At 32.6% G+C, this 14,227-nt stretch overlaps 1 protein-coding gene across 1 annotated transcript; it reads left to right on the top strand.

The window, feature by feature from the left end:
• The first annotated feature begins 775 nt into the window (after positions 1 to 775).
• On the top strand, positions 776 to 8,915 carry LOC122596517. The gene is made up of 11 exons (XM_043769105.1): positions 776 to 865; positions 1,895 to 2,177; positions 2,354 to 2,431; positions 2,554 to 2,852; positions 4,582 to 5,124; positions 5,209 to 5,363; positions 6,728 to 6,930; positions 7,197 to 7,330; positions 7,426 to 7,748; positions 7,820 to 7,920; positions 8,616 to 8,915. The coding sequence occupies exons 2-11, from the start codon at positions 1,979 to 1,981 to the stop codon at positions 8,684 to 8,686; spliced, it is 2,106 nt and encodes a 701-aa protein (XP_043625040.1). The 5' UTR covers positions 776 to 865; positions 1,895 to 1,978; the 3' UTR covers positions 8,687 to 8,915.
• Positions 8,916 to 14,227: the final 5,312 nt, after the last annotated feature.

The following is a 14,227-nucleotide window of genomic DNA, read 5'->3' as shown; positions in this document are numbered from 1 at the left end:
TAGATGAATAAAATGATTTATGGAGAAGAGAGATAAAAATGAGTGGTTGAGATTTGAGAAGAAAGAAAAAAATGAGTGGTTGAGATTTAAGGGTATTATAGGTATATTAAATAGAGATGTTTAAATTAATGAAAAAAGAAGGAGAATAATTTAGGTAGTTCAAATAATCTTTTAAGATTTAAAAAAGGGCAAAATGCTTTATAAGATAGTATAGATAGTCAAAATACAACTAAAATTTACTCAAAAATAATACAAAATAGGTATTTCATTACAAAATATAAGTTTTAAAATTCACAAATAACAAAAATTAACATTAAAATATCATAAAATATATATTTTTTTAAAATTCATTTTTTAAAAATACCAGAACGGTAATGCCGGAAAATATCGTGAATACCGGAAATACCGGCGGATATTGAATAGTGAAAATACCGTAAAAATACCGGGATTTAAATACCGGAGTACCCTCCGATACCGGTAATACCGGCCGGTATTTGCTATAGCAATATCAACCTTTTGCGTATATCGAAGAATCGAACTCATTTTTTTTTAAAGGTAAAATGTTAGGTAAAACATGCAATACTTATCTTAGGTAAAGCAGAGGGGATTATGTAAAATTCAGGAGGAGGTTATGTAAAATTAAGGGAGCTATGTATACTTATCAAATTCAAAGGTTTAATTTGTAACTTTTTTTTTTTAATTTTTTTTAATTACTAATAAAAAAAAAGCTCTTTTAAGAAATGGAATACCGGTTTTAGTGTGTTCACGTGCAATGATGACATACACGATACATACAGTGATTTTACAACAATATACATCCTAAATACATTGATCGATTCACTTCATTCATCATCTTCTCCGATCGGTATTCTTTCATTTCTACATTACTCTTTTTCATTCCTTTTTCAATCCTTATATATATATATATATACATACCTGCACATTGTAATTACTAATAATTAGCTTGTAATTCACAATACAAATCATGTAGATCGATGTCCAGTTCAATGTTAGTTCATGTATAAATTTAGTAGTACTATACAGTCATTATAATTCATAAGTATGTATGATATTAATAGTTATTTTCAATTTTAATTATAGAAATCTAAATGATAGTAGGCTGTAAAAGTACATTGCATAGTGCTTAAGAAGAATTTAAAAATTTATGTTTTATGCGCGTAACGGATGACATATTATGATTTATAAATGCTTATGTGTAGTGTTATAGGTGTAATCTATTAGCATTGCCAAAGTAATGAAGGGGTAGTAGAAGAAGTTTTAGCAATGAGCTTAAGTAGGAACGTCATCTAAGTTGTGGTAATAGAGAACTAGTAAGATAATGGTAAACAACTGACAAGATAATAAAGAACGGGATAAGTGTTTGAAAGCGTATTTAACTTTGGTCCAACGTCTATTGTATGTAACGTATCTATTGACAACAGTCTAAGCTAATTGTTACTGGATACATACAATGGCAGTATCTGAGAGCTGGATCCTCATCATTGCATTATTTAAATGTTGGATACATATTTATGATTTAATTGTTACTGGATATGGTTGGATACTTTTTAAGCATTTGACCCGGTAGAAAAATTAAGAGTGATATCTCAAATGAGAAGTAAGATTAATGTTCTTATTATAGTGTGAAAATAGAGGAAGGACACTCGTATGTTTTTATATCATAGGGACTTAATTCTGGTTTGGGGAAAGTTATGTGATTTTTGCATTGTTAAAATGCAAATAATCAGAAATCGCATGTAGCAAAGCAGATGAAAATAATGAGTATGTGACTATGTGTATTCCCGGAGATAAAATATAGCTTTAGAAAAACAGATAACTTATGGCTGTTCTTACCGACTCAAATTCTGTTGAAGACTTACTTTTTATATTTCAGAGGAACTGTTGGTGGTCCGGTTTTCTGGGAGTGCCATCCGATCCTGCAACTCAAGAGGAAGATGCTTGTGCGGCATTAAACAATATGAAATTAGGTGGAAAGTTAGATGATCTTATAGCTGAAAACCTATATCCAGTTATTAATAATGATTATGCTGGAAGAAGTGAAGGAGCGGGGAGTATACATGGCAGACTGGGGACCTTAGGTACACAGCATGGCTTAACTATTGTAGATAAGCACATCGATGTTCTCGAAGACGAAGGATACATTACCATTCCATGCAGTAATCCCTTTGCTATATTTCTTGATTTCTTTGTTTTGTTCTATGTCTTTGCAGAAAGTTACTAGATATTTTCTACAATTATTCTAAAAAGAAACTTTATTGGCATATATTATATGTACAACTGCTTTTATAATTGTTCATATTATAATTATCATTGTTGTTCAATGTCGTTGCAGAGGAGCTTCCTGATATATGGAATGAAAAATCAGATATAACATCATTTAGATCCTTTGATCGCTCTTTTGTTTTTCCAGGTTGTTCATTTTTAAATATAATCAACTAGTTATGCATTTCACCTCTTTTCTCTTTATAATTTATCTTCCTAATTCTCTCATTTTCCATTTCGTGGGAAAACTGTACATTCCTTTAAACCCAGGTGAACAAGTTCATATCTTAGCAAGCTTATCCACGTTCAAGCAGGAAGAATACATAAATCAGGCAGACGAGTTGTTGATAAGATTTAAAAAATCTCACTTTTTTGCTCGAATTTCTGAGGCAGATGAAGCTCTTTGGTCGAGAAGGAAAACTGATGAAACATTTGGAGGAAAGTTCATTCCAGTTGAATCCTGTAAGGATGATGTACCAGCTGACAGAGGAACCCTCGATGCTAGCACCTCTGGTGGAGTTGCAAAAAATGACGTTAAATGTTGTCTACTTGCTAATGGAGACATAGTGGTATGTTTCGTGAACAATATTTAATATGTCCTTAGCAGCTTAGCTTCATATTAATCTATTGCCTTGATAGAAACAGAGAGCTGCATGCTAAGTCCTGCATTTCTATTCTTGTTTATAATGCATAAGTTATTATTATTTTTATTTACTTGTGCCAAAACCAAATTGCATATTTGTACATGCTTTTAGAGGAAATATAGTGCTAGTTTTTGTTACTATGAAATTCTTGGCGATCTTGCAGACCACTAATAAATAAAAGTCCAAAGTGAATTGCTCGGGGATGAGAAATTAAACTTGACTAGTAGACTTTGTAAGACTTCGTTTTGCTTTCTTTAGGAACATCCTGGTCTTTACATTTGATGGCCCCCAATAAGTATAAAAGCAAATTATCATTACTTTCATTTTTATAACATCATTTGCCATAATCATTAGTAAGAGCATCAAAACTCCCAATTATGCACCTTCCTTCAATTAGGGTACTGTGTTATAGCTCTTGGCTAATAGCATAGCTCCCACTATACATGTCACCTACCTGAATTCTTAAGATGCATGACACACGGATACGCTTCTTACCTTTCGAGTTCTGGTTTTTCTAAGTTGCATGCTTTCCTTTGATCTTTTCATATTCTTGTATTCCTCCCTCTATTTCTAAGGCTGAATCAACATTGTCTGCTTTTATTTGCTAAATATTAAGCTTGAACCAACTGCTCTCTCTCTCTCTTTCTGTATGTGTGTATACACACACACAAGCATACCGTAACTCTAACTCTTAGTGAGGGTCTCGAAAGTAAAAAAGAAGGCTGGAGATGATTTCTAAGATAAGTTTGCTTGAGCTGTATAATGGGCTGACTTCTCCCATTTCTAACAACTACATGAGACATTGAGACTTCACACCAATTAAATTGTCCCAATTTAATTATGTAGCTGTTTCTTCTCTATGAAAAACAGGTTTACATCCCTACTCACTGCTGTTTACGCTAATGTCTCAAGTGAGACTTGAACCCACCTCTTCGCTTGAAAATATATGAATTAGGTTCTAAGAACCAAATTCAAGATTATAGACAAATGGGGAATATGTTCACAATGATCTCAAACTCTAAAATCTAACTAACTCTTAATCCGAACGACCTATATATAACTGCCTATCTACAGTAAGTAAATGGTCACATGCTACACATGTCACTTGTTCCTTTATTCAATATCTGTCGTTGCATTCCCCTTGTGCCAGTCACGTGTATTACAAATGGTACATGACTCAGTGATGCCATATATTCTGCTAGTATAGGTATCTTCTGAAGTTGTATGTATATTCACTCCTGTACTCTTCTTATACAAAGGCACTACATCCAAGTACCGTAGGTCTCTTAAAGAACTTCTATCTCTCTCACTTGTTCAAATAGCCAAATCAGAAAAAGAAATTCTATTTGTCTAGTTTTTAGCATTTTTGCTATATCATAGCAACTTACACTGAAGACCTTGATAAATTGCATAAGATATGACTCTTGAAATGTAATCACATTTTCTCTTTGGGGTGGCAGTAGAATTAGTTATGAAATTATCTAACTGTTATGATAGCATGCAAAATGGGGCTCATTTTCTTTTCGGTGAAAAACATTTTCTTTTCGGATAAGGCAATACCCATGTAATCATTGTCACTGGTCCTCGACGTATTTGTTATCTGGAAGGATGCATTATTCCTTATTATTCTGTTTTCTTATCTGGAAGGATGCAGGTGCTTTTACATGTAAATATCTGTGTTGATTTTCTAAGAGATCCAGTTTTGGAAATTCTTCAGTTCGAAAAATATGAAAATTCGGGTTACTCGGAACAGGACCCATATGGAGATCTCTTGAAATGGTTGCTTCCCATACATAATTCAGCATCTCCACCTCGATTTTTATCTACTCCAGAAATGAGTCCCAGTTCAAGCACTCGTAACTCATTGTCAAAACCAAATCCCCCAAGCTCTTTTGGTTCTCAAAACTTTTTATTAGGTCAGTTTAGAAGTCACTCTATGTCATCACTTTCATCAAAAAGTGTACCTCCTACTCTTCTCAACTCCAATAAGTCTGGGAGTGAAAGAAATGGCGAAGGGCTTTTATCTTTCCGGGGAGTGCAGTTGGAGCCAGAACGGTTTTCAGTTCGTTGTGGACTGGAAGGAATTTATACTCTGGGTAGACGATGGAGGAGGAAGATTGAAATTATACAGCCATTAGAGATTGATTGCTTTTCTGCTGACTGCAATACAGAAGATCTACTTTGTGTCCAAATAAAGGTCCGAATCTGGATAAACTGCTATGCAACTAATATAGGACTATAGGAGTAACTAATTACGTGCTTATACATTATGATTATGCAGAATGTTTCTCCAGCTAATGCACCAGATATCGTTTTATACTTGGATACCATAACAGTTATAATTGAGGAGGCTTCCAAAGGTGGACCGCCTTTGTCTTTGCCAATTGCGTGTACTGAGGCTGGCAGTGACCATGGCTTGCCAAATCTACCCCTCAGGTTACTTCTCTCTCAAATTTCTTTTTTTTTTCAATTTGGTTTGTCTGGTTATGGTTACAGCACTGCTTTAGATGACTATGGAAATGTATAGGAAAAGAACAGATAAATGGTCAACTTTTGTATATTGGGTGTGTTAGGTTGATCATCTCGGTACTTAAGCGGTTGAGCTATTTTTGCAATTAACTTTCAGTGTAATACTTGTCATCCACATTTGATGTCAGTATATCACAGTTAGGAGCTTCATCACAGCTTGATCCCCTTATAGCACTGGTTTGGTACACTGAGATTCCAAATATTAATGCACACTAACTATTGATAATTGCTCTCCTTGTCATCCGCTCGTATGTAATATATTCTTCAGTTCTGGTCCACAACGCTATCAACAATGAGAAATAGCAACCTAAGTTCTTCCAAGTTTAAATATATCCGTTGCTTCTTTTTCCATATCTTGAGTTTGTAGTATTGCTGTATCACTTTAACATTGGGAAGGACAAAATTCCTTTATATAATGCATGATGACACATCATGTATTTACTATTTTAGCTCACAGGTTTGTGTAACTGTATATAGTGATTAATGTAATAGAAAAGGAGATCTTTATACCTAGTTTTAGATGCTTCCCAAATAGAGGTGGCAATCTTGACCCCTCTATGTTACACAGTTGAAACACTAAATAAAGTGCATTCCTCTGTGAAATACGAGGAGCTATGATAAAGTCGATGCTGTTTTTTCTCTAAGAAATAATTTATGATGGAGATGTATGCTATGTCAGGAGTGCAATCTGATCTTACCTTCTTTCCCTGATGACACACACATTTTTACTTTTACTCACGTCTTTGCTGCAGATTAGCAAATTCATTAATACTGCACAGGTTCTATCTATAAGTAGCGTATCCATCTTATCTGTGTAGAAGAATAGATGACTTTGGCTTTGTTGGGTAAAACGATAGTACTGTGACATGTAGTGGTGACTCAATTGTGCTTGAAGACAATTGAGTGGCTTTAAGAGCAAAACTGATGATTTCCTCTTGAAAGAAAATCGCCATAAAAGTTGCTTTATTAGCTCTTGTTGAATATGTAATTATTTTTTGATTTGGGTTGAAGGAGCTCGTAGTTAGTTACTCTTTATATATGTGAACTACAATAGAATTTTTGGAGTTTCGGGTACATTTTGTATACTATATTCCCCAAGTCTGATAGAAGTAGGTAAATCCTTTCTTGGGTTACCATCCTATATCTTGTAGATTAAAAATATTGATTTATTTCAAAAAGAAAAGTGTTTTTTTTTTTTTCATATCATGGGAGGAGAATTTTTGACACTTGAACATAGTCAAACGCTTCTCTAAAGGCATGTTCCTTGACAGGAAAGGTGAGGAACACTCATTCATACTTAAACCATCAACACCACTTTGGAGTTCTAATGTTTATATGGAGAAAAGCTCTCAAACATCACAATTGCCAACTGGAAGTGCACGATCAATCGTACACATCTTCTCTAATGTGGATCATGGTGCCTTGTCTAGTACTAAATATGCAGTTCTTGTATCATGTCGGTGCAACTATACTGGTAATTAAGTTCCCCATTTTGCATCTCGCTAGTAGTATGCTTCTATCTCCCCTTTCATATAAGGGGTGGCAAATTGGTCAAGTTTGGTAAAGGGGCAAAATGGGTTCATCTTGAATCAATTTATATTACAATGCATGCGTTGATTATGATTCCAAAGACAACCATTATAACTATAATAATCTGAATCTTTAAAAAAGCGGTTTACGAGATCTATGGATTTTAAAAGACTTTGGGTCATTGGGTGACTTTGAACCTGTTACATGCAGAATCTAGATTGTTATTCAAGCAGCCAACAAACTGGCGACCACGTATCCGAAAGGACATTATGATCTCTGTTGCATCTCACATGTCGGGACACGCTCTTCGGGCAGATGCCAGAATCTCTAATTTATTTGTTCAGGTATCAATGTCCAACAGATTTGCATACATATCATGATGAAACTGAATGGGCATGAACAAAAGCTAATCGTGTTCCGTTTACTGTCATTCTGTCAGGTTTTAACTCTTGAGGCTTCAAATTTGACAAATGAAGATTTAAAGTTAACATTGCTTGCTCCACCTTCACTTTCTTCTTCTTCCGTGGTGTCATTAACTTGTTCACCTAGATCACCTTTGAGCCCAATTGATGATAGACGAAACACTGCACTGCAGAGGCAACGCTCAGCATCTAAGGTACTAAATCAGAGATGTGGTGAGGGTGATGATCATGACCATACATATGGATCTTTTAATGAGAAAACAATTCCCATTTCTGATGTCCTTCCAAGAAGTGATCTGGGCCGTACACATATGTGGTTGAAGAGTAGAGTTCCTCTAGGGTAAGACTTGTCTCGATTTTTCATGAATTGGTTAAAAAGTCTGTTAATTAACCCCATTTCTTGAAATACAGGTATGTCCCTTCTCGATCCACCATTACTTTCAAGCTCGAGCTACTTCCACTAACTGATGGCATTATAACACTAGATTCTTTGCAGATTAATGTTGAAAAAGGTAAAAATTCATTTAGCTTATCAGCTTTATAGCCTCCGTGCTCATACTTTCATGTACAAAAATATTAGAGGTGACAAGTTCGCGCATTTTTTCAATAAATGGGTCAATTTCTTGTTTTTTTGTTTCTAAATGGGTAAAATTAAAAACACTAGTGATGAACGAAATGGGTCAGCTCTTGTCAGAGTGTATCTTTAATGCGAACATTCTCATTGTCTTTTCTTAAAAGCGAGTACTAGATTATAGTTGTTTAATCATATCTAATGTTTGATTTATACATGAAAAGTTCAACAGAGGACAAAAAAGAAGTGCTTGCGAGCCAACCCAACCTTATCCACACTACAACTTAATCGCTTTGACATGTTAACGAACCCGAATGAGCTGCCTGTTTTTCCACCTCTTAAAAATATATTCCCTGTGTTCCAGCCAGGACATTTGAGCTGGACTTTAATGGAAGTGTTTAAGTATTCGTCAAACAATATAAAATTCAGCTTCATTTCTGATTATAAGTTTCACAAAAGAACCTGATAACTTTAAAACTTCCAAAAGATATGAAGAGACTTTTGCGATTTTCAAGAAAATAAAGGGAAGTATATAACTACATAGTTACAAACTTACTTAATATGTATTTAAATGCATGATAGACATTATTTATGATATTCATTATTGAAGAACTAACTTAAGTTGTGCCATCATAGGTCGTTCTTATGTCCCCGAGCATCCGCTAAAGTTAAATTCAACTTCTGGCATACGCATTGGAGCCATTTAAGTTTGCTTGTTACAGAGTTATCTCCTCCTGTTTTGCTAGTTTGTGTGTATGAATAGGGGTAGTTGGGTGGGAGAGAAATGAAGGCTTCACTTATTGTTGTCTTGTTTATCTTTATGCCTGGTTTATAAATATAAGCCACAATTTGTCCGATTTCGTTTCATGTTATTTAAACAGCTGCAAATCCATCTATATTTTGCTAAATCTAAAGATGATAATGGGGTTTTGTGTTTGTGGAACCGCAAGGCTTTTTCATTGCTGGTGCCGAAGTGTTGTCCAAACAAGCCTAGGTGTGGGTAGGTCAGACTGGTCGAAAAGGGTCTAGCTGGGTGACCTGTGATGTTTTTTTCCCCACATTTTTATTTGTTTTCATAAATTATTGCGTTTTAACTATAGTTGATATACTCAACAATCAGATCCACCCAGACCGGTACAGGCTTCTACTGGAGATACAACAGACACACATTCAGGTACAAAATCCCACACAGATCATGACCCCATTCGTAATCCTGCACCAGATATTGTTGTCGGGAACCAGTTTGATGCCCTATGCCAAGAAGATTTAGAAAATGAAGTTTATGTTGAGAATAATCCTACTGCACAGTTTATGGGAAGATGATGATGTTCCATGAATCTAGTTTGTTGATTCATATTCGTTAGACTAGTTCTTTAGATGATTGATTAAGGGGTTTCGAGCATGTTTGAAACTCCTAGCTAGGTAATGTTCATGATTTCACATATATACGGTTTGTCGTATATATGAACTAGTATGACACTTAGCCATATTACTCATATAGAACTGTTTTTGAGGAATTATAAGTTAACCGGGTAAACCTTTTACCTTAACTATAGTTGATTTGATATATATATATATATATATATATATATATATATATATATATATATATATATATAGGGTAACACTATGGTGAAAACACTTTTAAAATAAGAACGGTGAGAACACTTAAAAACATCATTTTAATGCATTAAAAGTCCATAAAACTGACATAGTGCATACTAATTATCATTATTTAAGTGTTTAACAACACATTGATCTTTCAAAATCGAAAAAATCACGTTTTTGTTTTTGTGCATCCATCTTTGATGCATATTATCAAAATGATGCATCCGACAAAAAACGTGATTTTTTTCGATTTTGACGGATCCATGTGTTGTTAAACACTTAAATAATGATAATTAGTTATGCACTATGTCAGTTTTATGGACTTTTAATGCATCAAAATGTAGTTTTTAAGTGTTCTCATTTGTTCTCATTTTAAGTTGGTTCTCATTTGATTGCCATATATATATATATATGGGTGAGATATTTTGAGACCACCTCTTATTTTAAGACCAACTAGGATCATTGATTTTTGTACACCATCATCATCTACTACGATATACAAGACTTTTTTGTAAAAACACTAAGACTTTCCAGCGACGGGCCCACAGAAAAATCATGTGTAAGTTAACTTACACATGATTTTCTGGTGTGTAACTTAACTTACACATATCGAAAAATCATGTGTAACTTAACTTACACATGATTTTCTGGTGGGCCCGTCGCCGGAAAGTCTTAGTGTTTTTACAAAAAAAATCTTGTATATCGTAGTAGATCATGATGGTAGTGTGTAACTTACGAAAATCAATGGTCCTTTTTTGGACTTTTTTTAGTTGGTCTCAAATTATTTTTATTGCAATTGTCATTTTAATGTTTGCATAAAACTTACTCCGTATAATCTTGACAAGTTCGACCCATTTGACACGTTCTCCCTCTACTTCAACTTTGTTTATTTGACCAATGTTACGAACTGAGATTGGTCAAATTTCAAGATTTACATTTAAGTTAGTCCTAACCTTTCCCTGGGATAGAAGGTGATTTGCAGAATTGAACAGTACTGATTTTATGTTATACGAGAGATAGTGTCTGCGTGTTGCGGCGGTGAGATGGTGGGAGTGATAGGTCAAGTCATAGAGTGTGATAGCCAAATGCCTTAGCCGTACGCATTCCGCCATAGGATTTAAAAATTCGTCGAAAATATATCGAATGACATCTCTAAAGAAAGAGCATGAAATTTTAAGAACAGACATACAATTTTTATAATTTATCGACATACGATTTTTGAGATAAAAGATTTTAAATGAATTAGAGGAATAAAATGATTTATGGAAGAGAAAAAAAAAATTAGTGATTGAGATTTGAGGAGAGAAAAAAATGTGTGATTGAGATTTAAGGTTATTATAAGTATATTAGGTAGAGATGTTTAAATTAGTGAATAAAGAATAAGAGTATTTTTAGTAGTTCAAATTATCTTTTCTATAAAAAAAAAAAGACAAAATGTTTTATAAGATAGTATTATTATAGGTTATAGGTATCAGTGTATCACACAAACAAAAACTAATGGCAATATCTTGGGAGGGCTAAAAAAACATTTATTCATAGAAGTTTAGGCCCAATGACCAGTAACTATTGGGCTGACCATTGAAGCCTTTGTGACTTTACGACTTTACGTGGCATCTCATAAAATTGATATTTTACATAGTTGCATTTTCATATGAACCACTAATGGCTAGATGCTTTGATATTTTATGGTCTCGAGTTCTCATGACATTAAAGAACATTTTGAAAGTTATCAGGAAAAAAGCTAGAAAATGGTCATAGGAATATAGGATATCTGGATAGACTACATATATTGAGTCAAAAACGCTAACATGATAAGGGAAAATGTCATTTACTTTCCTATATTGTAAGGCTTTTCATTGCTTCAAGAACGACTATGTTAACCACATTAAGTTAGTTGCTTCCATAAGATTTGAAGAGACTTGTTATGAACCTTACAAATTACACTCTCTTTAATTTAATCTAAATTAGAAAAAAAAAAAAAAAAAAAAAAAAAAAAAAAAAAAAAGAGCTTTTATGTGACGGTGGAATAACAAGTTAAATGATCAACTAATTTACAGTAAAACTAATTGTATTTATATTATGAAAGGGAAAAAAAAAAAAGTCGGTATTTAACACACATTTCTCTGCACGCTTGACTTTAGTATGGGGTGAGAGTTCTTTTGTCAATTAGGTTGAAATATATGATGCATAATGCATTAATCAAGTCATGTTGACTTTCTTAAATTATATAATGATTCTTTTATACTTAACTACTCTATAATACATCTATCCTTGCTATTTTATAAGTTAATTAACGACACCTATGCTTGTCATTTTATTCCTACCAAATGGGAAGTATAAGTGTATTTTCTGCGTTTTAAATTCAATAAGTGGTAATTATGATGGTTGGTTTCATCCAAAAAGTTTAGATCGGTTGAAATTTTGTGATTCCGTGTTTTTTGGATTCTCAAAGATCAGTTTTAGCCTTTTTGCAATCTTTAAAAATCATCTTATAGAGTTGGGAACTAATACAGATCAATTACCTATTTCAGTAAAAGGTCTTCCACAATTGCCCCACAAAGCATTTACGATGTGGAAACGATGACAGTTTACCTACATACTATCGGCAACTATGATAGTTGTTTCGAAAATGAATTCAAATGCTCCAGTTAAAACTATATAAATATTTTAAATTTCTAATACCACATTTTTATTTTTATTTTGAAATTTTGTGATTAGGATAGTTCATTTAAAAACCGAAACAAAAAGAACTAGTCTAAATAAATAAATTATAAAGTAATAAAACTAGTATCAATTCATCTCATGCGTTATTAAATGACATTTCATGTACAACAATGTAGCTTAATACGGAGGTTTTATCCAACATAAAATATTGTTTTGAACTACACAGATTAAGATGCACGTACGTACCCGACATATCATAAATACATAGTACGCATTTTTGCTAAAAATATAAATCTTAAATATATCATTAAAAAGTGATATGTTGATGAATATATACATTTCATATCAATAATAATTATATTCTATAACTAGTAATGTTAATGATTTTATGATTATAATTAGCAAATACTATAACTATTGTACCATATATTGTTCTTCAGACAATGACTAGCAAATCTAATAAAAGAAAGGAATGAGATAAACATCAAATCCAGACAACGTATTTATATTTGATTGGACTTATTTTATTTTCATTTTAAGAAAAGACATCTCCTTATGTAATTTGATTTAATTTGATCATGTGGTCCTTCGGTTAGATTTTGCTGGCTCTTGAAGCTTTGATCACTTAAGTATGGAAAATGAAAAAGATCTATTTGTGGATATGTTTTCCATGTGACATTAACTCTAATTTGGTTACCAAATAATGTATCGATCTGGACGATATCTCGTCTTTAACGTGTAGTAATAACTGAAACTCTAAAAGAAATGAAACATGTAGAACTTTGTAAAAAATACAAGTTTTTTTAACTTGTGTCTTTCAGGTACGCAACCATCGAACTAAACCTAAGATAACATCTTAAGAGTGGCTAGAAAATATTCAATTGAAATCCTCCACGAAAAGAGACTTGTTCTCATTGGATGACCGGGAAAAAAAAAATAATTCGTTTATCTAGTAGTTTTTATAAAAAGAAAAACAAAATATTTGATGGATTAACTTGAACATTATTTACCTCATTACAATTAAAGTTATCCGTTTCGATATGCCAGAATTACAAATTATTTCATTGAGGCTGCTACTCTGGCTTTTCTATACCAAATCGCGTATAATCAACACAAAGATAAACTAGATATCATATTTAAAACAATAGTGAGTCATCATTACTCCAATAAAATAAAACAAATTTTACGATACTGTGCATTTAAATAATACTTCCTCGTTTAACATTCAAAAATTTATTTTATTGCTTTTTAAGATCTTCGTGCAGTGTCTTCATCTTTTTCAATTTATCCTTCTTTTTATATTTTATCAAATCTCACAAAATATTTGAAATGGAACATGAACATGACCCAACAAGCAACAACATGCATGCTCTGTCTTATTAAACCATGCTTTATTCCTTTATACATTATTTTAAAAATAATAGATTAATAACACAACAATTACAATTACTGTGTTATATAAATATTTTAGTAGAAATAATATAGCTCCATGTCATATTTACTCATATATAACACAAATCCTATATATATGATCAACAACAACAAAAAAAATACTATGTTTATGTTAATTGTTAAGATCGATAGTATCAAACGTGATTTTTATATCTGATGTGTCATTTTTTAGCAATTAAAAGCAATTCAATGTTTCAACAAGTAAAAATGAAACTTTTTTCTTTCAATATTGATTTTTAACCTCAATTGCGCTATAAGTTGTCAAAAAATATATTTTTATTTTATTTTATCAAACTTCTTACAATATATTTTACTAAAAAAAACAGTTAACGGAAAACTTGCCAATTGATCCCATAAAGTAATATTACAAAAATAATAATAAAATAAAGTCGAGACTCGAGATGATCTTATGATCATATTGTTCATCAATTGTGTATGGATATATTACACCCGTATAGGCGTATATGATAAAGTCAAAAGTTTGATTTTTTTATTAGCCTAATTAAACACAGATTTGTTTTTAT

This window comes from Erigeron canadensis, chromosome 4, assembly GCF_010389155.1.
Source record: "Erigeron canadensis isolate Cc75 chromosome 4, C_canadensis_v1, whole genome shotgun sequence".
Classification (NCBI taxonomy): Eukaryota; Viridiplantae; Streptophyta; class Magnoliopsida; order Asterales; family Asteraceae; genus Erigeron; species Erigeron canadensis.
Note: the sequence above shows the minus strand (reverse complement) of the source record. Positions and strands in the feature narration are given on the sequence as shown.